Source organism: Hylobates moloch, unplaced genomic scaffold (assembly GCF_009828535.3).
Source record: "Hylobates moloch isolate HMO894 unplaced genomic scaffold, HMol_V3 SCAFFOLD_9, whole genome shotgun sequence".
Taxonomy (NCBI): Eukaryota; Metazoa; Chordata; class Mammalia; order Primates; family Hylobatidae; genus Hylobates; species Hylobates moloch.
In genome coordinates, this window is record NW_026652284.1 from 5,332,434 (window position 1) to 5,357,907 (window position 25,474).

General features: G+C 53.7%; 2 protein-coding genes across 6 annotated transcripts in view; one reads left to right on the forward strand and one right to left on the reverse strand.

The window, feature by feature from the left end:
• The window catches only part of NPHP4 (nephrocystin 4), a 139,537-nt gene extending 127,331 nt beyond the window's left edge, over window positions 1-12,206 (reverse strand). Inside the window, exons 1-2 of the mRNA XM_058444381.1 lie at window positions 11,291-12,206; window positions 6,626-6,798 (exon numbers count right to left, since the gene is read on the reverse strand). Of these exons, the coding sequence (XP_058300364.1) occupies window positions 6,626-6,760 (135 nt within the window). The 5' untranslated portion in view covers window positions 6,761-6,798; window positions 11,291-12,206. The remainder of the gene's footprint in view (window positions 1-6,625; window positions 6,799-11,290) is intronic.
• Window positions 12,207-13,105: 899 nt separating this feature from the next.
• KCNAB2 (potassium voltage-gated channel subfamily A regulatory beta subunit 2) overlaps window positions 13,106-25,474 on the forward strand; it is a 106,790-nt gene continuing 94,421 nt past the window's right edge. For 2 of the 5 annotated variants that reach the window (XM_032758728.2, XM_058444625.1), the window contains exon 1: window positions 13,107-13,244. The gene's annotated coding sequence lies outside the window, so the exon portion shown is untranslated. Of the gene's footprint in view, window positions 13,245-25,474 lie in introns of all 5 variants that reach the window. The other 3 variants (XM_032758729.2, XM_032758730.2, XM_032758727.2) reach the window with 2 other exon arrangements.

A 25,474-nucleotide genomic window follows, 5' to 3' on the forward strand; every position in this document is an offset into this window, starting at 1 on the left:
AAAAAAAAAAAGAAAAGGGTCTCATCTGTCACCCAGGCTGGAGGTCTGGCCACTGCAGCCTCCACCTCCCAGGCTCAAGCAATCCTCATCCTGTCAAGCAGCTGCCTGCCTCATCCTGTCAAGCAGCTGGGACCACAGGTGCACTCCACCACACCCAGCTAATACTTGTACTTTTTGTAGAGAGGGGGTTTTGCCAGGCTGGTCTCGATCTCCTGTCCTCAAGTGATCCGCCCGCCTCGGCCTCCCAAAGTGCTGGGATTACAGAGGTGAGCCACCATGCCCGGCCTGTATTTTCTAATTTTCTGTATTACTGATGCCCTGGCATCTGGGGCCTCGGTGACGAGACAGACTGTCCCCCAGAGCCGGTTAATTCCTAGGGTGGCAAATGGCAGGCTGTCAGAACGTGTCTGACATGAAAACCAACCCGTCCAGAGCCCACACGCCCCACTCCCTCTGTCTGGCTCACACACACCAGGAGTCGCACTCTGCCCTGATCTCTCAGGGTCAGTGACCAGATACCTCGGGCCATCCCTGCACCTCAGAGACCACGACATGACTCTCCTTGGCCAACGCCAAGCCTGTCCAGCTGCTCACCCTCCCTGGCCCAGTCCTCCCACAAAACCATAATCAAGTCTCTGCCCATACCTCCCTTCCATCTTCCTGCCTCCTGACCAACCCTGTGCCTCCCCAGGTGGCCTGTGGGACATGGCCTGCCCCTCGTCTTGGAAGCCCTGGGTAACAGACAGGGTCTCAGCTGCAGTCGTCTCCTGATCTGCTGGCCTCACCACCCCTGAATGGAAACCAATCCCAGGTACATTCTAAGCAGAAAGCCCACCGGACTGCAGCAGGCTGGGCCAGGGAGGAGAGAAGGAATAAGCTCCAGGAGCAGGAGCGTTCAGGCAGGCCTCACAGCGTGAGGAGAAGCTGGGCTTTCACTCCAACCATGCAGAGAGGCCAGGGAGAGATTCTAAGCAGAAATGACACAATCTGATTCGGGATTTAAGAAAATTCCCACAGCTGCCATGCTGGGGCGGGAGTGGAAGCAGGGGCCAATTAGGAGGCTGCTGCCACCAACCTGGCAAGAGAGGGAGGGGCAGGGAGGGTGACAGGAAGCAGGCACTGCTGGGCTCTGCTGCTTCGCAGGAGCGGCTTCGTGGTCATGAAGGGAGAGAAGCGGGAAAGGCCAGCTGTCTACACCGGCCCAGCCCTCCCAGGCCCAGCACTGAATCTCACATCTCAAGTGAAGCAAGCTGGAGGGAGGTGGTGTTATCCATGGGGACAGGGAAGGCAGGCAGCAGGTCTGAAGACTCCAAGCCCAGCTCCCATCACCACGCGCTGGGGCCTGGCCCCCAGCTCCCATCACCACGCTACCTCCCTGTCCTCTTGCCTCTTCTCCTCGGTCCCTCTTCCTCCTCAGCTCCTACTGCATCCAGACCTGCCCTCTGAGCCTGCCTCATCTCTCCCCAGAGCAATCCCCTGGCTTTTCCATGTTGACTGTCTGCCGCCCCCAATCTACAATGTGAGCTCTGTGAGGACGCGAGCCTGGAATAGTCTGTTCCCTGCTCTGTCCCTGGGACCTAGGCAAAGCTTCTGCATGTGCCCTCCTCACTCGGGACTGCCTGGGTTCCCCCAGCGCCGCCACCTCCTCCTCCTCCTCTCCTGCACTCTCAGGAGGCCATCCTCAGGCAGGATCCCGTGGCTCCCAGAATCGTCACTGGCTTGGGCTTCTTTCCAGAATGCCGATCCTAACCACCCCCCGCCGCCACCTCTATGCTACTTCACACCCAGTCTATTCAAATAAGAATCCACTGAGAGCTCCCTGAAGTCACAGTATAGGGCAGAGGCAACTCTGGGTCATCTGCACAGTTCCTAACATATCGTGGTGCCCAATACATATCAAACTGAATTGAAATACTCATCCCAAAATAAAGAAATACAATCAATGATCAAGGTAAAATTAAACTTAACAAAAAAAGTAAATGGGACAGTAAGAAAAATATACTAAAATCATTAATAAAGTGCCCTGAATTCAAAACAAGCATGTAATATTCTTCAGCTAACACCTTTCACAGGGAAGCAAGCTTTGGCCATTATCTAATGCTATCAATTCTCAAAACAACTAAAATTATACAAACTTATAAGACTATCTATACCAAACCTTTTTATCATCTATTTCCAAACTCTATTTATAGAATTTATATAAGTTCTATTTATCTTCTTTTAAACATTGTATTTTGACTGATCTTTGTAAATAAAACAACATTGCATTCCTGCAATAAGTCCCACTTGATCCTAATACCCCAACTTCTATACATATTGCTGGCTTTGCTGTACTAATATTTTCAGAGCTGCTGTGTTAATATTCATGAGGGTTACAAGACTGTACTTTTTTTTGTAGTACCCTTGACTGGGTATCAGAATTATGGTGGCCTCAAAAAATGAGCTGGGAAGTGTTCCCTCCTCCTCTATTTTCTGAGTTTGTCTAGAATTCATCTTATTTCTTCCTTTAGTATCTGATAAAATTCAACATTATATTTTTAACCTCTGTAGCGTACGTTATCATGATGCTTCTTTCATTTTAACACTGGTAGTCTGTGTTTTCTCTTTTTTTGTGTGTGTGTTGATCAATTTTATCAATCTTTATAGAGAATCAACTTCTAGCTTTGCTGATTTTCTCTATTATTTGCCCTTTACTGATTTCTGCTCATATACAGTCATGTGTAACATAATGACATTTCGATCAGCAACAGACTATATATGACTGGCCCCTTAAGATTATAATACTATGTTTTTACTGTTTTTTCTATGTTTGATATACCGTTGTGTTACAATTGCCAACAGTATTCAGTACAGTAATGTGCCATACAGGTTTGTAGCCTAGAAGCAACAGGCTATACCATGGAGCCTAGGTGTGAGGCAGGCTCTACCCTCTAGGTTTGTGTAAGTACATCCTATAATGTTCGCACAATGACAAAATCACCTAACACCATTTCTCAGAACGTGTCCGCACTGTCAAGGAACCATGCATAACTGTATTTACCATTTCCTTCCTTCTAGTTACTTTGTATCTAATTTGTTCCTTTATTTAGGTTGTTAAGGAGGAAACAGAGGTCACTGATTTTATACCTTCTTCTTTTCTAATATAGTCATGTAAAGCTATACATTTCCCTCAAAGAACTGTATTAGCTATATCCTATAAATCTGTATATTTTCTTTCATTACTCAGTTCAAATTATTTTCTAATTTCCCTATGAATTCTTCTTTGATCCAGTATGTTAATTTCCTATTTGAGGATTTTCTAGATCTCACATTATTTATTTCTAACTTAAAAGCACAGTAGTTGATAAACATACTCTATAATCTGGGTCCTTTGAAACTTATTGAGACATTTTAATGGCCCAGCATAGGGTCTATCTGGTGACTGTCCCATATGAACTTGGGAAGAACATGTTCTCTAGCTGTGTTGGGAGTGGTGTTTAAGAGATGACAGGGTGATTGACGGTACACTTGGGAAGAATGTGTACTCTAGCTTTCTTGGGAGTAGCGTTAAGAGATGACAAGGTGATTGACAGCATTCTTCAGAGCTTCCAAATCCTTATGAGTGTTTTGGTCTATTTGTTTTTTCAATAGTTGAGAGAAAAAGAGTTAAAAGTCTCCAACCACGATTATGAATCTGAATATAGTTCCCTTTAGTTCTGTCCAATTTTGCTCTTTTGTACGAAAGAGTTATCAGAGCAGACCTGACTGTTATGCTCTGAAAGACCAGCTTAGAAGTCTGGCCTTTTGCTGGAGTCTGGGAACTTAGATTTCAAGAGAGTTCCTACCACCTAACTGGTAAGAGGAGCTCACTGTGCCTAAACTGTTTATGTACTGTGGCTCATGCTAAACACGTGTTTCCCTTCTGAGAGTCTGGAATTTTGGACATGCTACACAACATCTCACATGTGTTGTTACGATTCATTGCCGGAGGAATCAAACGCATCCTGTGTGACTCAACTGAGAGAGGACTCTTGGAAGCTTGTACCCTCTTCCCTCAGACATCCCCCATATGCCTCCTCCCTTTGCTGATCTTGCTCTGTATCCTTCTGCTGCCATAAACCTTCGCTGAGAGTATGACTATATGCTGAGTCATGTGAGTCCTCTTAGAGACTCTTCAAACCTGGGAGGTGGTCTTGGAGGCCCCTAACACAAGTGCATACACATTTAGGGATGGTTACATTTCCTTGATGATCATTGTCTTTATGAAGTGCCCCTTTATTTCTGGGAATACTCTTCATCTTGAAATCTACTTTTTCTGATACTAGTATAGACGCGAAGCTTTCTTTGCTTAGTATGTACATGGTTTATATTTTTCCACCCCTACTTGCAACCTGTTTACGTCTTTATGCTTAAAGTGCACTTTTTTGTAAACAACATGTAACTGGGTTTTAAATAACTTTTAACATATGACTTTGGATCAGGAATTCCACTTCTAGGAATTATTCTACAGACATATCTGTACATGAAAAAAATGAGGTTATTCACTGTAGCAGCGTCTATAATAGCAAATGACTGGGAAAAGTCTAAAAGTTCATCAATCACGGCCTCACTCAATAAATGATGGCTTATTCATATAAAGAAACACCTTGCAGTCTTAAGAAAGAACAATAAAATTTTCTTCATGTAATAACATGAATGATCGATAAGACATACTGCCTGAATTTTTTTGAAAAGCAAGGTACAGAGCCAGGCATAGTGGCTACACCTGTAATCCCAGCACTTTGGGAGGCTGAGGTGGGCAGATCACCTGAGCTCAGGAGTTTGAAACCAGCCTGGCCAACATGATGAAACCCCGTCTCTACCAAAAATACAAAAATTTAGCCGGGCGTGATGGCGCACATCTGTGGTCCCAGCTACTTGGCAGGCTGAGGAAGGAGGATCACTTGAGCCCAGGGGGAGGAGGTTTACAGTGAGCTGAGATCACACCACTGCACTACAGCCTGGGCGACAGAGTGAGACCTCATCTCAAAAAAAAGAAAGAAAGGTACAGAACGGAATACAGGAAGTACCATTTGCATTTTTAAAAGGAAAAATAAACGTAGGTATATTTACTTGTATTTGCGTAGAATTTAAGAAAGTCATAGGAAAACACACTGTATCTAGGGTGGTATACCAGGTACCTGGGGATGCCATGGGATGAGTCACTTTTCCTGTGTATGCTTGTCAACTTTCAACTACGTGCATTACCTTTTCACAAATAAAAATAAAATGAAATGGGGAAATAAAATTTCCTTTGCAAAATTCCTAGGAAAGAGGGAAGTGCTATCAACTATCCTGTGAGCTTCCAGAAGGTGGCTGAGCCAGACGAGGAGGATGGCATCCCAGCTAAAGCCGTCGCCCTGGGCAGCTGGCTTCACTCTTACTTAGCAGGTTCTGCTGCTCTTCTATAAAATGGGAGTAAGGTGGTGGTAACTTCATACAGCTGCTCTGAGGATTAAGTGAATTAACACAGTGAAGTGCTGGAAGTAAAGCTATAAAAGCAGCAGCCACCACAGTACCTACCACAGTGGCAAAGACACAGCAGGTGCTCAATCCAAGGGCTTGGAATTGAACGATACACAACATCAGTGATTTAATAATAGTAAATTAGTCACAGATCCAGGGCTCCAACAACTGAATATATGTGAATATCACTCTCCCAGCTGCAGAGGAAAACGGCCTTGCCAAGCCAAATCCTGTAAAAAGGGTTGACAATGGCAAGACTGATCCTTCTCATGCATTCCCACGGGCCACTGGGCCTCACGAGGACAATTCAATCGTGTGGGTGTCCTGTGGGCAGCAGCACAGAAGCACCAGCTTGTCCAGCAGGTTCCCCGCCAGCTGAAGGGCACAGATGGATGTGACGCCATCAGGGCCTGGGCCTGAGCATGCCCAAGGCCGTGGTACATCCAGCCACGCACAGAGCTGCCAGAATGCCCGGAGCTCAACTCCTGCAGCCCTCACTGCCAGGCTGAAAGCGGGCCATGCTGAGCCATGCACAAGGCCACCTAGCTCAGAAATAACCCAGGAAATCAGAGTACTTGGGTTTTTAAATTGCTCCACCGTGGGCAGAAAGAAACCCTACCCAGAGTCAAAAGTGCTGACCACGTCACTGAATCACAGATTCTCTTTGCTGATGGGCCACTTTGCCTCTGAATACTGCCAAGGCCCAAGGTAATGGGTATGCTGGTATAAGACTCAGACGAGTAAGTGAAAATCAATACAGATGCTCTCTGACCTATGATGGGACTCTATCCTGTGTAAGTTGAAAATATCATAAGTTCAAATGCATTTAATACCCTTAACCTACTGAACATCAGAGCTTAGCGTGGCCCAGCTTAAACATGGTCAGAACACTTGCATGCGCCTACAACTGGGCAAAGTCATCTAACACAAATCCTATTTTTAAATAAAATGCTGGGTATCTCATGTAATGTATTGAAAACAGCACTGAAAGTGAAAAACAGAATGGCTGTATGGGTACCACCATAAAGTAGCAAAATCAAAAATCAAACCATCGTAAGCCAGGGACCGTCCGTATGTTAACTGGAAGCCTCATCTCAGCTAAGAGCAATAGCATGCATTTGCTAACAGCATATGTTGTTACCTGCCTAATTATCGGTCCGTCCAGCCACTTGAGGACACACTGGAATGCTGTGGATTCCTTCAAAGGCTGGCGCGCTCTCTGTGGGTGGGGAGGGACAAGCACGTTTTGGGTGAAGATCCTGTGCCAGTCGTTCATCCTGCCCGCCTGAGGGTCCCGTGGGCTTCCCGGATGACCTGTGCCAGTCGTATTCAAATAAAGAGAAGAGCTATAAGGGCTACAGTGGTCACAGCAATCCTGAAGGCTTCTGCCTCCCACTAAATCCCAGAGGAACCTCCATCCCCCAAACCTACACTCTGCAAACCCCAGAAGAGTGGACTTTGTTGCTGGCTGGCACCCAAGCTGCCTCTCCTAGGAAGTACCATTTGATTTCAAAAAGGAAAAATAAACATAGATATATTTATTTGTTGTATTTGCTTAGAATTTATGAAAGCTGTACAATAACACACTGTAACTAGGGTGATACACCAGGTGCCTGGGGTCGACATGGGATGATTCACTTTTCCTGTGTATCCTTGTCAACTTTGAACTATGCAAATTACCTTTTCAGAAATAAAAATAAAATGGAGAAATAAAGTCTACCTCCAGAGAACCCTCTGCCCCACCCCTACCCCTGTGGGCCAGACTCAGGGCACGACTCTCCTGACCTCTGTGGCTGGTTCCGGATGGGGACAGGAAGGGATGTTTTATTCAGCTGTGTAGGTTGGGTAACACACAAGGACACCAGGGGTGGGTAGCTGCTGAAATACAGTCCTAGCATAGGACCGTCTTGTAGGGGACCCAGGGAGCATGAGAGAGGGAATACAGCCCTTGGGCCAAGAGGTGGTCAGTCTGAAACTGCCCGGGGCCACCTTAGGACACACATAAAAACAAGCAGAGAGGAAAAGGTAGGAGCGAGGGCCACTGGGTCACCATGTCATTATTAGAGCCCTGGGCCGGTCACCACACGACACTTCAGCTACATGGACAAAGTCTCTTGTTGCTAAAGCCATTTGGGGACAGGTTTCAGGTGTTACCAGCTTCTTGGTGGGTCTTGGCCCGTTTTGAGTGTTATCTGATCCTGTCCAGCCAGACCAGGATCTACATCTTCTCTAGCCGACATAGAATCCAAAGATCTGAACCTCAAGAAGAGGTTGAATTCCGTAAACTAAAATGGCGAGTAAGGAGAAAAAGCAGTGGGTTTGGCCTTCTAAGACAGTAGCTCTCTAAGTACATTCCCCAAGCCCAAGGTTCAACAGGATCGTCAGGGGCTCTACAAGGTCGAAACCATTTTCATGACACCCAGGTGCTATCTCTTTCACCATGTGGCGTGGTGGGGCAGAGGCAGCAGCAGGTAAAGCCACTGGGGCCTCACTCAACCCAAGGCTGGTTGGGTTGAGTGAGGTCCTCCCAACCTCTCACAGAAAAGAACAGGCAGCTTCAAATAAGAACGTCCTTGGTGACGCCGGAAAAACTATTAATCTTATTACATCTTGACCTTTGAGTACACACGTTCTTAATTTTGTGAGATGAAATGGAAAATACACAACAAGCATTTCTGCTGCAAACTGAAAGGCAACAGTCATCCCCAGGGAAGCCTTGCTGTGACTGGGCTGCATGCTGAACACACCGCTTTTTTTATTCAACACCATTTTCACTAAGAAGAATGACTGAAAGACAAACATGGGTACTTGGCAAACATCTTCTCAAACGTGAACAAAGTGAGCATGTCACTTCCAGGAAAACAATTGTAACACAAATGGAGTTTGCAAGCAAAAATTAGAATTAAGAACATTTGTGTCCTCTACCATGAGCCTACTAGCTTCACACTTCTTCAAGACTTTCCTGATGAGAGGGGCAGTGATATAACGTGATCTTCTAAGGTTACACCATTAAATGTGTCAATAGTTGGAAGGTCTGCACGACTCCATGAACCAATATTTTCTGAACAATGCGTAATGGTACAAAATCCTGCAAGAATAAAACATCCACCCAAAGTGCAAGACAGACCAAAGGACTTTAATGTCAGAGCACGAAGAGTTCATTCATATGGTGGAGACTCTGCTTTAGAACAAATCCTTAAGAAACTTCTACTCGTGGGGTTTCAATGCAGCAGCAAAGAATATCCACAACGACCCAAGCGGCTCCTCCCTAACTAAATCGGGATGGATTTCCTTCACATACTTCAACCAAGGCAACACAAGGCAACAGACTGAATACAGAAGCAAACAGGAGCCTTCAGCTGTCCTCTTTTAAGGAGACTGTAAAGATAATTGCAAGAATGCAAAAGAATCTCACTCTTCTAATTTTTCTTTTTGTTTTGGATAATATAGTTGGTTTTTGTAAAAAATGTTTTTATGTTAACATGTCACAGCCTTGTTATTTTTAAATAAATTAATATGTTTAACATTTCTCAATTTTAATTTCTACGGCAGTAAACATTGGTAGATATAACTCACATAAACAAAAGTTCTTTGGGGTCCTCAATAATCTTTTAAAGGGTAAAGGGATCTGAGACCAAAAAGTTTAAGAAGGGTTGTGCTAATGGTTCACCCCCTGCATGCTCCCGGCATGTGTGGGAACCGAGAGGACATGACCAGGCAGCCTGAGAGGGGCCTTTGCCCAGGGTCCCGCCTCCACCCACAGTGCACCCAGATGCTGCATCCTTGGCCCAGGGTCCCGCCTTCACCCACAGTGCACCCAGATGCTGCATCCTTGGCCCAGGGTCCCGCCTCCACCCACAGTGCACCCAGATGCTGCACGTGAGCCAGGTATTCCTCAGAGGACCAGACTCAGTCTGGTCCTGTGTGAATCCAGCAGGCACACACGCTGGTTTGTTCCTTTTTGTTCTCTGTGGGCTATTTTTGTCGCTCAACTTCCCTTCTTTTGTGGAGGACCCTGACCCAATTCCACGTGTGGGGAGAGCTGCTCCCCAATTCCAGCCAGAGGCCTGCAGTGATTGGTTCAAGGAGGAACACATGGCCCACACTGAGCCATCAGTCTTCCCCGGGAGACTTGAGCCCAGGCTGTCTCTCCTCCAATGCCCACAACTGCCCACACCATGCCAGCCCAGAGCCCCAGGAGCCACCACAGGGAGAGCCGACTTTTTACTTCTGACCTCCCTAACTGGAAAAGAATAAATTTGTGCTACTTTTAAGCAACCAAGTCTGTGGGACTATCTTACAGGAGCCACAGGAAATCATACAGCTGCCCACGACTTATAAGCAGAAGACACCTGACCAATACCAGCTCAAGGGCCACCTCCTCCAGGAGGGCTTCCTAGGTGCTCCCAGGGTCCAGGCCCCAGGCTCACATGGCCCCTGTGCTTCCCTTGGTCACAGCATTTGTCACCTGTCTTGTGTTGAACTGCTCACTGGCCAAGTCCTTGAAGAAAGAAGTCTCATTCCTCCTGTGTCCTTGGTACCATCACAACTCAGTAAATGGTCACAGAATCAAACTGAAGCTTTAGCAAAGCTACCCTCAAGCTTTTCTTTCCCACTGATGTTTTATAACATTCAGAGGTGTATTCATACACAATGCAGGCCGTGATGGCCCTGGGTGGGGATTTTAGAGAGGAAGTCTCTCCTGACGCAGATGCCCATGCTAACACCTGCCCCAGATTTCTGACCTGGTGCCTCCTGCCCTCTCCCTGGCTGTCTGCAGGACTCAGTGCCACACTTGGCTCAAGGACACTGCTGAAGGACGTGTACACGCCAGTCCACCCTCACAGGGAGCATGAAGCATGCCGGCCCCCTGCTGTACTAGCAGGGCAGACACTAGGCAGAAGGGCATCCATTCCGAAAGCACCTGCCACTCACACGGAAGTCCTGAGGCTCGGGATATGGAGGCAGGGCAGTCATAGTCTGAGGGGCCATGGAGGCGGAGGTGACACCTGAGACTCTGCAGGTGGGAGCCCAAGCACCTGCAGCGGCTCTCACTGCCATCCCAGCACCTCACAAACCTCTCCAGGTGCCCTTCCACCTGCTCCTTGCTCCTTTCCACCTCTGCTCTGGCCTCTAGGAGTCAAACCAAATGCTCCCTCCTCAGAGCGAGAGCCCCACCCCCACCTCTGGCTGCTCCCACACAGGGCAGGTGACAGAAGAGCCACCACACTTCACCAGGGCTATGCTGTAGTCCTGCAAGACTGTGAGCTCCATGACATCAGGCTGGGTCCTCAGCAAAAGTCTTTTACGGATGAAATACAAATGCCCTGGAGGAAGTGCAGAGGGGCCTTTGGGGCCAAATCAACAATAGAAGAGAAAATCGAGAGGGCTCCAGGTCTTGAACCCAAGAAAAGGGTACAGTGGGCTCTCCAGGAAAAAAAAAAAAAGAAAAAAATATACCCGCTTTTAATGAGCCCCTGATGCAAGATAGGAACTCACGTTCTATGGTTACTATTCCAACAACTTTGCAAAATGAGAATCATCATTATTGCCATCTTACAGATGAGAACACTGAGACTCAGAGAGGATAAACAGCCAATCCAAGGTCACACAGGTAGCTATTATAACTAGCTATTATAATAGTATTATAGATATAATACTGTAAGCTATTATAACTACCTTCCACTACCTCAATCAAGGAGGCCAGGAGAGGCCAAGGGAGAAGAGAGGCCCAAAGGGAAAGAGTAAGAGCACCAAAGGAACCCAGGGCTAATGCTCTCTCCTCTTTAACTCGCAGCCTCCCCACCTGTTTCCAACCTCCAAAATGAGGGCTGTGAAATCTCCGAGATCTCTGCTTCTGCTGATTTATTCAGCAACTATTTCCCAAGCATTTGTGTTCCAGTGCATAAGAAGGCTGTCAAATGTGCTGTCTTCAAGCACCTAGAAAGCCAGTGGGGGAGAAAGACAAGAAAGTGACTGTGAGCAGCAACAGGCCCCCCGGGAGGGTGCAGAGGTGAGCAGGGCTGAAGTCCACAGACAGCAGTTCCCAGGGAAAGGAAGACGCAGGGGGTGGGAGACGCTGTCAGGGTCCGGAAAGCCTCCTTCCCAGAATGGAAAATGGGTAATGCCTGAGACCCAGATGCCTTGGGGAGCTTTTGCGGAAGCAGAGGTTTGATTAAGCACTGCCTGGAATTCCCTCATTCATGAGCATTCTTCCAGCACCTACCCTGCGCCCGGGAGAAACGGTCTTGAACACAGCAGACAAGCTCGCTACCCCCACGGAATGTAAAGAAACAGGGCACAAATTAGCACACAAAAAAAAGACACAAGTGTGACCTTCGGAAACTGCACAGAGGAGGTGCAACGAACGGAGCTCTGGGTTAGGACCGGGAGGCGGGGCCCACCAACATCAGAAATACTCCTCCTTTTGCCAACTGCACACGCGAGAGGCTGGATTTCCTTCACAGACGTCCACCAAAGCCACACATCGCGACACACGGAGGCAGAAAGCAGCGGTCTCCTAAGAAGTCAGACACGAGGAATCTCGGGCAGTGGGGGGGCCTGCAAGCCCGGGGGCGGGCGGGAGCAGCCTGCACAAGTGGGGAAGGGCACGCGGGAGCGGGTGGCGCATTTCCGGGCCGGGTCGGCTGGGAGGTCCCAGGGAAGGAAAGGGGCGCAGAAGGCCGGAACGGCCCCGGGGACAGAGCCTCGCAGGCACGCCCCAAGGCCGCAGAGCCACAGCGGGGAACGGACAGCCGGAGCTTGAGGCGGGGGGGCGGGCAGGCGGGCGCGGCCAGGCGGGGTCCGCGGACTCCGGCCCGGGAAGGATGCGCGCGCACTAGGGCGCGGGGAGCTAAAGCCCAGGACATGGCCGTACCGCGCTCCCTTCAGCCGAGGGGCTGCAGAGAGGCCAGGGGGCAGGCGGCAAAGGGCAAGGGCAGAAGGGGAACCCACGTAGCCAAACGGCACCCAGCGGCCCCGGCCGCACCAAGTGTCCCGACGAGGGGGGACGCCTGCGGCCGACGTGGGGACAGCCCCCGCCGCGCGCCACCGCGGCACCCCAGGCACCGGGCCCCCACGCAGGGACGGCGTGGACCACCCTACCCCGAACTCCGAGGCTCCGGCCAACACCGCGGCCCCCTGCGCCTCGAGGCCGCGTACAACCTCCCCCGCGGCGCCGGCCCACATGGTTCCGCCCGCCGCGGGCCGCGTTACCTAGGACACCGACCGGCCGCAGCCGCGCCGGAGGCCACGGAGCCCACGCTTTTCAGGAAGTCCCCACTCGACGGACCCAGAGGCCCGGCAGCCGGTGCTCAACGGAGCCACAGGCCTGAGGACCGAGGACTGGCCGAGGGGCGCGCCCCGTCCGCTGCCACCCGCGGGAAGAGCCTCGGAAGGCGGCGCGCCGCGCCGCACACTCAGTCCAAGAACCCGCCTCGCGTCACTTTCGCCGTCAGGGCTGCGGAGCCAATCAGAGCCCAAGTCGAGGGCTACGCTTCGCGAGCGCCAGCCAATCGGTGCGGCGGCGAGCCCATCCTGCTTTGCATGTCCGACGACCCCTCAACCAATGGTAATGTGACTGGCGTGAACAATAGCCAGTCAGAAGCTGGAAGAGGCGTGGCCCCGGGCGTCCCACGAGGTGAAGATGCTGCTGGCGGAACCCGCAGGAGCTAGGGGGATTCGGGGGCGCTAAAGTCGCAAGGGCAGGGCGGGAAGGAAGATCCGGCGCGGGGCACAGGATCCGGAGCTGGAGCCCCCAGGTGAGTACCGGGGAGACCCCGGCGGGGCGCGCTTTCCACCGAGCTGCGCCGGGACGGCGGCGGCGGGTATCCGCGAGGCCCGCGCTGCGGCAGGCGCCGCGGTCCCGTCTCCATCTCCTCGTCCCCGGCCCTGCGTCCCTGCCTCCGCCGCTGTCTCACCTCCTCTCCAGCCTCCTCACCTCCTCCATCGTCTCCCTTCCCCCATCCCTTTCTATCTTTCCTTCCCGGTCCTCCCGCCCGAACCTTCAGCTGGCATCCCTGACCCCTGCCCCTGCCGCCGTCCCTCTTCCCGGTGCACCTCTTCCCCATCTCTGCCCGCCCCGGTCCTCGCAGCCTCGCCCTCCCCTTTCCTCCATCCTCCTCTCATCCCCTCTCCCGGCCTCTGCGCAGCCCCACCGGGGCGCTGTGCTGTTCCCGGTCCTCCCCATCTCTCCTCCTGGTCGCTTCTCAAGGCTCATCCATCGTTCTCGCTGCCTGTCCCTGTGTCGCTCCGGTCCCTTTCCCCACCCTTCCATTCTGCCCCAAGCCCCTCCGACCTCTCCCCGCAGGCACGCTCTCACCACCTTACCCTGCTCCCCAAGACTGTGACCCTGCTTCCTGCACCAGTTCCTCGGGCTGTTTACACCACACAGACCGCCACCTCTGACCCTGAGACCCTACTCCTATCTTAAGCTTCTCCCTCCTGCCAGGCCTTGGCACAAAGCACTTCCGCACCTCCCTACCGGCTGCTGCTCCCAGGATGCAAAGACCCCACTGCTGCCCCGCGTCCTGCGGCAGTAGCAGCAGCCGGGGTACCTGCCCACCTTCCCACCCCGCCAACCAGCCGCATCCTGGCGTCCCTCCTCCTAGCATTTGTCCTGGGGGCTCCTACAGGGGCTGTGCTTTGCCCACAGCATCCCGGGGTGCTCCAGGTGGGAAGCCCCTTAGCACCCTTCCTCCCTGGCCACCGTCTCCTTCCCTCCCCACCCCCACTTTCCTGCTCAGTCTCACTTTGTGATTCAGCATTTTTGGGGTTGGTAACTTTCTTGCTTCCTGTCGTGATAGGGACCTGGCTACGGAGCTGAAGGCAGGGGTCTTGACCCTGCGGTTAGCAGGGCTACCTTAGGAACCAGACTTGAGCTGCCTGGTTGGGAGGGGGCTGAGAAGCTGGGGACCGCCAATGGGGGTTGCCTTTTCCTCCCTTTCATTTGTCTGCCCTGTGTTGAACTGTGTCCAAGGGGAGATGACATAAGTAATAGCTCTTGGGGAAATGGGCTATTAGCATTTATGGAAATTAATACATCCACATCCGAGGAGCAAGAACACCAAGTTCAGGCCACAGCTGTCCCACTGTCTGTCGTTTCAGGATTTTTTCTTTCTCTGCAACTTCTCCTCCCCCTCAAAAACGCCAGCCTCACCCCTCCCCTTTCCCCCAGTGCCAAGAGTAAGCTCCTACTCTGCTAAGGAAGCCACATTCAGGCCCCACGTTGCAGGTTGCAGGGTTTGGGGACCTACGTGTGGAGAGTCACATCTGCCCACCTGATTCTCGCCTGGCGGCTGTGTCTGCTGCAGAGCCCTGTGCAGCTCCTGGCCCTGTGCTTTCGCAGTGTGGGGCCCTAAGAGTGCACTTCGTCCTCCAGGTCCTGTCATTCTCTCTGGGGACAGCTCTCCATGGCCACACTCAGCCTCAGTGGCACTGACAGTGTTCGGTCCGCAGCACATCCCTCGAGAGCAGCATGGTAGGGGCTTCCCTGTTAACGCCCAGGGCCATTTTTTTTTCCCTGCGCCACTCAGCAAATGCTTTGTAGGTGCTAATCAACACCTGGGGACTGAGCCAAGCACTGGAGTTGGGGGGTGTCGTGAAAAAGTGTGAAACCCTTTTCGTGTGTTTCTTGGTTCAGAACCGTCTTGGGTCTGGATTTTGGAGCCTGGATGGGAAGCAGTGTGCACAGAAGCCATTGCACCCAGGAGATGGGACATGGACCATGGCGCTAGGGAGCTGGAAAGGCCAAGGGTGCCATGGGCTGGCCAGCTAGAGAAGGCTTGCTCGCTTTCATTTTTCAGTCATCTTCTAAGACCCAAATGGTTCAGGAGGAAGCAAGTGCCACACAGTTTTGATTTGGCAGTTTCCGGCCTGGGCTTGGAGGGAGGGGCCTCCCCTAGACCTTCCTGTGTGTTGGTGCTCTACCGTGGTAACTGGGAACACATTGTCTGCGTGAAAGGAGAGCCTGCTCCCTCGCGAGAACCAGGGGACTGTGCTTCTGTTTCCAGGGACTGTAGCCAGGAGTGGCATGTGTTTGGTCCTCAGCTAAATTCTCAGTGATATTCACGTCGCCAGAGGTCCCAGAGTGAATGTTTTCCTGGTGTCCCTGAATAAAGAGGCAGGACAGTGGGCAGCTGGGGGCGGCAATTCGAGAAGGATTGATGCCAGAGGTGTCTAGGGCCGTAGACCCCATGTTCCCGCCAGTCCCCCTCCCACCACCAGGAGGACTTGGGTCTTGGCACCCAGCAGCCAGTCATCCTTGCTCTCAGAGGACTAAATGGAAGGACAGGCTTCTCCAGGGTCAACAGAGGCAGTGACGGAGCTGGGTTGGACCCCCTACTTCCTACTTATTTGAGCCCAGTTCATACCTTGGTTGTCCAAGCTGGGGGAAGCCAGCACCCCAAGGACATGACTGGCTGTCCCTTCGGAAGGCCACTTGGAGGTGTTGCTGACATTCATGGACGCAGCCAGTGCCCTTGGGTGTGTCCAAGTCACTGGAGGGGCTGTTGGGAGCGGGAGGTGCCACTACCATGGAGATTTCTCAGCGACTCAGTCCTGCCTGGCATGCAGGCCCTGGTGCAAGGGTACTGTTGTTCGTGGCCTTCAAAGAGATGGCCCCATAGTTAGAGAAGAGTGAGGACACCAGGTCCGCGGTGGGATGAAGGGGAGGAGGGACCCTCCCCACACTGGAACTACACTTATGACCTCAGTTCGCCTCAGGCACTTGTAAATAACCCTGCAAGGGAGGCTGGATAGGGAAACTGAGGCACAGGGCAGCAGTGAAACTGATCCTGGCCTCCCAGCTAGCAAGGAAACCTTGATTCTGTTCCTGCCCTGCCAGAACTCTGTGGCAGGTGCCCCCTCCGCCATCACCTGAGCTCCGTCGAATGCCTGAAATCCTCACCTCTGCAGGGGTGAGTCTCCCAAGAGTCCTGGGAGACCCAGGCCCAGACCCTGGGGGATATGGAAGCGCTCCTTTGTCGTGGCGTGGGAAGCCCCACACTGCTCTTTCCTTGGTGACAGGCGACCCGCCATGTTCAGGCCCCTCCTGGCCCATCTTCGGGGTGAGTCGGTTAAGAGATGCACCGTCTCTGCTCAGCCAGTCCCGAGGAGGCAAAGGGAACAGGGCCCTTGTTCCCCAGGAAACAGCACACTGGGGGAGGTGGGGTGGGACACCTGGGCTTCATCCTGTCACTGCCCGGTGGCTCGAGGCTTTCCTGCCTGCCTGGGCTTGGCAGATGCGTGAGTCTCCCTGCCTCATGGGCCTGAGCAGATGCTGGGCCCTCTTGTCCTTCGCCACATCCTGGGGAGCCCAGATGAAGGCCAGCCTCCCTCTTCCTGCACACCCACCATGGGATGAGCCCTGGGCTCAGGCCCCTCCCTGCCTGAGGGTGCCCTGCCACTGCCACACCCAGGTTTCCACTCAGACCCCTGCTGGCCAGCGTCTAAGGAGGCTACTCCCTGCTCTGCGCAGTGACCACGTGGTTAGCCCCAGAGACCCGGGTTCTGTGTGTCTTCAGTGACAGAGCAGCCCCATGCCCACCCTGCCAGCTTCCCTGGCACCTGTTTCCTTGCAGGCAGCCCCCTCCATTTCTCCAGCACACAGGTACCCACAGAGCTAACTGCTTTGATGCCATGCTGGTTGTAGATAAAACAGGATTGGGAAAAGTGGAGAAATGGTGGGGACCACCTTCCTGGCTGTCCTGTACCTGGACCCAATGAGAAGGCTTTCCTGGCTGTGATCTTGAGCCCTGACTGCCGAGCGGCCGAGATCCATCATCCGACTCCATGGCTGGGAGCCGGGCACAGGTTTCTTCTCAGATCCCGCACCAGATTCAACCCGTTCCACGTGGGCCAGTTTTCTGGAGCGACTTCCTGGGTCCTGTAGACCCCTGAGGTCTGGTCCGCAGGGGTCCTGCGTCACCAGCCTGGGCTCTTTCCCTGCCAGAGACTTAGCTCTCTGAGTCTCTGGCTCTCTAGCCTGCTAAGCCACACAGATCATTCGTGTTTCCCTCTGTCTGAATGGGTGAACTGGTGCCTCCGTTGTAGGAGGCTGGGACTTCCCTGGCACATAGTGGGTGCTGGGTAACTGTCAGTTTCCCCTCTTCCAGTCGGATGCAGAGCCCCAGCCACCATCCTGCCTGGAGCTCAGGTGGTTCCTGGGCAGCCCAACTGAGCCCCCAGGAAAAGCGGAGCAGAGGAACCTGGCTTTCCTTCTGCGTGGTTTCCTGAGACCTCTCGGCAGTCTCTCAGCTGGAGAGCCCGGCTGAGTGATTTCACGGTGGAGTAGGAAGGCAGGAAGGAAGGGGAAGAGAGGGCAGGAGGGGAGGGCCCGTTGCCCTGGTCTGCAGGGAACAGCCTCCCTCTGAGGGAGGGACACCCTTTGCCCTATTCTCCCTGACCTTGGGCCTCGTGGAGGGCCCACAAGCCTGCCAGACCCCTACTGCACACCTGCCCACCTGTCTGTCTGATTCCAGCAGCCCCTGGGCACCAAGGGGGTTGCAGAGCCATGCTCTGACCATGCTCTCCCTCCTTCATCATGGATGTGCTTTCATTTTCCACCCCCTGGCAGCTTCATGATCTTTCATTGCAGTCTCAGGCCCTGGTATCCACAGGCTGTCAGTGCAGCCTAGGACAGAAGACTCTAGAATTCTGCCTCGGAGCCCTGTGATCCCAAACAGTCAGCCGTGGCAGGGGCTCTCTGAAAGTGATATTCTTGCCACCCCTCCTAGATACAGGAGGGTAAGGAATAACTAGAATGCATGGGCAAGGAGACTCAGCTCAATCTATTCATCAGAAAACAAATTTAAATTTAAAACATTGCTTAAAACCTATACATACCAGTGAAGGGCAAAGATCTTAGCAGCAGACAATTGAAGGAGCAAGAATGAGCAAGACCCACGTCCCTCCTCTAGGGCTGAGAGCCAGGAAAGGGATGCAGTGACCACATGCCCGGAATGGTCAGAGAAAACTCTGCTGATGGGGAAGGAGACATGGGGGCAGTGGGGACATTTGAACTGGACCTTGAAAGACAAGCAAGTTGTGATAGGCAGAGCTAGGAAAGGACCGTCTGGGAAAGGGCTCTGCATGGGCAAGGTCACAGAGGGAGGACCAGGCAGGCTGGATAATGGCCAGAGGCCCAGTGCAGTCACAGGCTAGGGCATGAATATGGGTGAATAGGATGACTATGGGGAGGGCATCAAGGCCAAGGCTACCATGGGCTGGACAGTGATGGGGAGGGAGGGAAGAGGAGAGCCCTGGAGCCCCCCAAGCTTTTCTGGCTGGGTCCACCTGGGCTGCACAGACTGAAAGAGGCAGAGCCGGAATCGGGGCCTCTGGATGGGGAGGACTGGGCTCGGTTGACCTTGGGTTTCGAGGTCTGTGTCTTGGACAGCAGTGCCCACTGGCATTGAGAAGGTAGGGCTGGGGTTCACAGGAGAGGTGGGACCTGGAGGTGACTGCCACCTACCCACTGGTCACAGCCCTGACAGTGTCACCTAGGGGTAGTGCCAAGGGTGGCCAAGGGTACGGGTTTGAGAGGGAAGATGAAGGTCAAGACAGTAGGGAACCCTGGATTCTTCCAGAGCCCAGGGAGGAGAGGAAAATAGAGGATGAGGCAGGTATCCGCTGCATCTGGTGGGCTGGCTGCTGCCAAGGAGGCAGCCTCTGTTGAGAGGGGAAGCAGAGCTGGGCTTCCAGGAGCGGCGAGGGGGCGCAGGACCCCAGATTCAGCACCACTAGCTGCCAAGCACTCGCCAACCATCTTATCCCCGTCTGACTGAGGCAGAAACACTGAAAGTCAAAGTGGCTTCCCTAAGCTACTAGGCGCAGGATCCAGGACCCCAAGCCAAAGTCCACCCTGGTAACCTTTGGACTTTGCCGCCAATGGCTCTGGAGAGATTTGACCGTGAAAGGAGGAAAAGGAAGGTGAGGTCACAGGGTGGCTCTGGGGCTGGCGGGCGTAGATGAAGCCGCTTGGCTGCTTAACCACAACTGCCAGCAGCACCCTCTTGTGTCCGCCCTTTTAAAGACTATTTCAACAGCGGATTCTTCCATTTCCTGCCTTAATGGGGGGCATTTCTGGGGACACCCGTGAACTGCAGGCTGGGGCTTAGCCTTGTTGGTGGCCCTGCACAGGTTGGCTGCGTAGTGCTTTACGTTCTGTGTAAGAATTGTGGAGTCTTGGGGCCTGGGTGGGCCGACGGTCCTGAGATATCGGTGTGCCCAGCAGGCTTGTAGGGCGTGGCGCCTGCCCAGCCCTCAGGGTCCTGGTGCAGCTTAGCAAGCTCCTTGGCCACCAGTCCCTGGTGACTCAGATCAGGGGTTCCAAGAACATGCTTTGAGAAACACTCCCTAGCCGTTTTAGTCTGTCGGTGAACCTGCCCGCCTCTACTTCTTAAGGAAGCACACGAGGAAGCTGCTTGTGATGGTTGAAAGCTCCGGCGAGAAGGGCTTTGTGGGGGTTTCTGTAATTCTTGGGAACATGTGAAGCTCACGTTCTACTGGAATGAGCTGCTGCACTTCTGTGAGCTTCGAATCTGAGATTGTGCTTTCATCCTCCCATGCGTGGCAGGGCGCCTTGTTAGTGTCCAGATCTCTTGGAATGTGGTTTGGTTCAGGGGTACTGATGGCCCGAGCACTTGCCCATGGCAGAGGAGGCCAGGGGTCAGTACAGGAGCCAGTCCTCGCCACCCTGTGCCTGACCATACAGAGTCTGTCACCTGCCTGTGCCCTGATTGTGCCCCATCTGCACCATGTCTGCACCCTGTCTGTGCCCTGTGTGCGCCCCATCCACACCCTGCCTGCGCTGTCTACACCCTCTCCGCACCCTGTCTGTGCCATCTGTGCCCTGTCTGTGCCCCATCCGCATCCTGCCTGTGCCCTGTCTGTGCCCCGTGTGCGCCCCATCCGCACCCTGCCTGCACCCCATCCATATCCTGCTCTGCCGTCTGCACCGTCTCTGCACCCTGTCTGTGCCATCCGTGCCCCATCTGCACCTTGTCTGTGCCCCATCTGTGCCCCATCCACACCCTGCCTGCACCCTGTCTGTGCTCCATCTGGGCCCTCTCCGCGCCCTACCTGCGCCCTGTCTGTCTAGATAGATCCTGCAGCGCCTCCCGCCTCTGCTTAGCCAGCCCCCTGCACCCCCTAGAGGGTATTGCCTTTCCATGGCAATGAGTAGCAGGTATTTTTAGTCACCCAGACCAGGAGGTATTCAGGTGTCACAGACAGGAGGCCCGGAGCCATGTTGTCCCTTTGCTCCTACAAAGGAAACAGGATGCCCAAAACAGGAATTGCAAATCCCAACTCAAAACCTCCCCGTTCCGCAGGGACACAGGGTGCTTTGCTCCTTGAAGGAGTAGTGGACGCCTCCTTATTTACGTCCTTCCTGCTTAAAAGGCAGTGGGGGTGTCCAGGGGACATCAGCCACCCTGTGCTGGGGCACTTCAGAGGCTCCAGGGAGCTGCCATGCTCTCTCTCCATCCCAAAAGATGGGTCTGGGGAGGCCACTGGGGCAGGCGAGCCCGCTCCTGTGAGGAGTGAACCCCACCCCCCACCGCTCTGCTGCTGTGAGTGACAGTTATCAATAGACCCTGAATGGGGGCTTTCCAGAAAAGAAAAAAAAAACAAAAAAACAGTAATATCGCTGGGAGAAAGGGGCCTGTAGGCCGTTGGAATCTGAAGTAGCACCTGGGGGTCCTGGTGACGCCAGCACGGACAGCCCTCTCCTGGGCAGTGCTACAGTGAGGCCAGGGCCTGGGGAATGTCACTTGCTCCTCATTAACTCACGAATCGGGAGCCAGGACAAGGTCGCTGCCCTCAGGGCCAACATCAGAGCGGGAGGAGGTATATGGTCCAGGGCACCAAGGCGTCACTCAGGCCACCACCAAAGCATCACACCAAAGCATTGACAGCGTCCATCTCACATCGTCAGGAAAGGGGGAAGCACTGGATAGCTGTGGCCTCACAGGCAGGGAGAGTGGGGTCCAAAGGCGCAGAGATAGCATGGGGTGTCAGGGCACTGCAGGGAGAGGGACAAGGGCAGGTAAGGAGGGACCTTGGAGTCCGGAACATCTTTCACAGAGGCCTCCTGCTTCCTCTGTGCTGCTGAGCTGGGCCATTCATCTGGCCTGGGTGGAGGGAAGCTGACCAGGGTCCCTTTGCGACCTGGAGGCCCCAGGCCCTACCCTGAGCCCTTGGTGCCCTTGGAGCCCTGAGCTGCTCCAACTGCCTGTGATCACCACACACACACACACACACTCACTCCCAACACACACACACACACACACACACTCCCAACACACACACAGACACACAGAGCCTGTGCCACCAGCCCTCATTCTCTGCCTCACCCAGAGCCTGAAGGTTCTGGCTAAGCCTCTGGGGGTGCCACTGGGAGGGATGCCTAGGAGAGGGTCTCCCCAACCCTCCGGCAACCTGGTAATCATGATCACCAGTTGTTGGAGTGGCCTAGCCACCTGCTGGGCTGTATGGGTGCTGAGGGCCTGGCTGGGCCCCGTGATACACCCATGGGGGTGGGTCTCTGAGGAGCTGTCTGTGTGAGCAGCGGGAGAGGAGGTGCCTCGGGTCAGGGGACCCTTCCCCCCAGGCTCTGGAGGGGCCAGGATAACACCTGTCCCCAGGCTTGGCAGAATCCCTGGTCTCTAACGCAGCCCAGAACACACAGAGAAATAAGCCAGTGTGGGGCAGTGTTGCTCACGTGGTGGTGGGACTGGGTCCTGGGCTCCTGGAGCCAGCAGCCTCAGAAAGCCCCTTTAGGTTCTCTGAATCTTTGACACTGTGCAGCCCAGACTCCTCATTTTATAGACAGGGAAACTGAGGCCAGAGGACTCATCCTTGACAGAGCCAGGATCATGGTGCAGCTCTCTGACTGAGCCCCCTCGATGTCCTGTAGTCTCTCCAAGCACGCCCTGCAGTCAGATGACTGCTGGCATCTGTCCCTGCCTAGACTATGGGCCTCGTGAGGGCAGAACATGCCTGCTGTCCCCATCACCTCTGTCCCCCAGCTCAGCCTGACTGGTAATGCCCCGGCCATGTCATGAGGCCTTGGAACCAAGCCTAAGCTTCCTACAGGCCAGCAAACATTGTCTCCAGCACTGGCTCCCTGATTTCATCTCCCCTGGCAATGGCAGGCAGGGAGAAGCCTTCAGAACCAGGGAGGACCAGAGGGCTCCTGGCCCAACGGAGGCCAACTGTGACACCAAGGGATCCTCCCCAAGGGGTCTTCCCCACCAGATACAATCCTGCTCTGAACACCCTGAACAACAGGCAGTGCCCAGGGGAGGCCAGAGACAGCCGTGGCCTCTGGGGCCTGGCACTCAGCCAGAGCTGGCAGGAGGCGGGGATGCACCTCCGCAGCTGAGGATGAGACAAAGCCAGGTGCCTGCCGCGGCAGCTGTGGCCTGAGCTGGCATCGGTGGCTGGTGGCCACAGACTCCCTGATGCCTGTCATCTGTACTGAGGGCTCTGTCCCAGCCCCTGAGCCATACGTGATGCCCACATCGCCGATGAGGACACAGCTTGTGTTTTTACAAACGAGGCACTTAATTATGTGGAGGTAAATCCTTTGAACTGCAGAAACCATCCCAGTACCTCCCCATCAGGTGTTCCCAGGTGGCAGGCAGAGAAGGCCAAGGTCCCTCGAGTGGATTTCCAGGGGAGCTGAAGGGCTACAGCCCTGCCAGGACTAGGGGGTACTGGGTGGGGGCTGGACAGCCGAGAGCAGCTGCCCCCCTGCAGGAAGAGGAGGCAGGCGCTTCACCCTACTCTGGACGATGCTGACAGCAGTGTCAAGGACTCTGCCGTCACTGTTGTCCTTTGAGTTGGCAGCTGCCCTGTGTTGCAGATTTGCTCTGGCTCTGGCCCCCTGCTTCGTCCCCTCTGCACGTTTGCTCTTAGTCCTCAGCTCCTCCCGTCTCTGTGTCCTGGGTGAGAACAGGTCCTAGACCTTGTCTCAGGTCACACAGCTACCAGAGGACAGAGCTAGAACATGACCACAGCAGACGCCTGAGCCTGCGCCCCAGGCGATTTGTTCACAGGGCGGGTGCTCACCCTTGGCCTTGCTCCTGAGCCACAGTCCCCAGGACGCCAGGTAAAGGGAAACCACATGGGGGCGAGGCCAGCCCACAGCCCCAGCAGCCTGGCCCCAGGGGCTCCAGAGCCTGTGCTACAAGCCCGGGTGGCCGGAGCCTCCTGCGGGATTCCCCATCCCACCCCTGGAACTTGCTTTCCCTGCTTCCCACACACAGACCCTCCTCACCAGAGCAGGGTCATGGGGTCAGAGGCAGGGTCCATGTGGTGTGGAGCAGGGGTTCCTCCCCACTCGCTCGCTCGGGTGCCTTCAGCCCCTGCAGACACGCGGGTACCGTCCACCTTCTCCACTCTCAGCGCGAGCCCTTCCCCAGCCGGAAGCGCTCACTGAGTGGCCGCATTATACCCTCCCGTTTGTCTATAATTCACTTAAACATTATTTCCTGAGAGATCCGGCAGCTCTTAACTTTTCCGAATCAGGATGTGGGAAGCATTTGTGTGCATCTCGCTTTATTTCCTCTCTTGAACTATTAGGATAAAGTCACAGAGGTAGGATTCCTGGACCCCAAGCTCTGGACTTCTACTACCCAATTTCTTTCCAAAAACGGTTGTAGTATAGCTCATGCCCCAGAACCAGCCACGTCTCCTCGTCATAGTTTCACCGCAACCTCGCCAGCAATGAGTATTTTCATTTAAAAATGTTTTTGTCTGCTGGTTATGTGATTGCAGAGGCATGGCTGGCCCCAGCTTGCAGTGGTTTCTTCTGCATCTCTTTTTATTCAGCAGGGCCTTTAATGGATGTGGTGGAGTAAAGCTGCCTTTCAAATTGCTGCTGCAGCGCTGCCTGGCAAGATATTAATCTTTCATGCCCTGTCACGTGGTCATGGGACGGCAATCCTCTTTGAAGCCATTTGTTATTTATTCTTACAATCCCCCGGAGAGCAGGGAGGAGCCCCCAGTGCCTGGATCACAACGCAAATACAGAGAGGGCTGCAGACATTTCAGCCTCAAGGTTGGAGCAGAAGCAGGGCTGGGGCCCACCGGGGTCCAGACCCCTAGTAAAGAGGTCACTTCCCACAAAAGAAGATTGTTTGTCTGCTTCTCATAGAACCTGCTCTGGTTAGAGGGTTGTTTTTTTTTTTTAAGAGACAGGCTCTTGCTGTGTTACCAAGTCTGGTCTGAAACTCCTGGGCTCAAGTGATCCTCCCGCCTTGGCCTCCCAAGTAGCTGGTACTGCAGATGTGCATTGCTGCACCCAGCTTCGTTAGAGGGTTTTTAAGCCTGGGGGGTGTATTAGTTTCCTAGTGCCACAAGCAAGGTGGCTTGAAACAGCATTATTTATTCTCTCATGAATCAGGAAGCCAGAAGGCAAGGTGTGGGCAGGGTTGGTTCCCTCTGGAGACCGAGGCAGCATGTGTTCCAGGCCTTGCTCCTGGCTCCTGGTGGCTGCCCGTAGTGGTAGTGTTCCTTGGCATGTAGACACACCCCCGAGATTCTGCCCCCATCGCCACGTGGACTTTTCTGTGTCTGTCTCCTCTTTTTATATGGACACTTGTTGTCATTGGATTTAGGGCCCATCCTAATCCAGGATGGCCTCATCACAGGATTCCCACCTTAATTACATCTGCAAAAACCCTTTTGCCAAATAATTCCACATCGACAGGTACCAGGGATTAGGACTTGGGTGGATCTTTCAGGGAACACAGTTCACCCCACACAATAGGTTTCTACCCCCAAGTCCCACCTCCAGCCCCATCTCCCTCCAGAGTCTGGCGGCTTCCTCCTCATCAGACAGTTCCTAACCTCTGTAGGGACCGCATACAAGTGTTGCTGGCTGAGGGGTGAGGGCGGAGTGGGGGGATGTAGGAGCTGAGCTGAGGGGGTGAGGGTGGAGTAGGGGAATGTGGGAGCTGAGCTGAGGGGTGAGGGTGGAGTG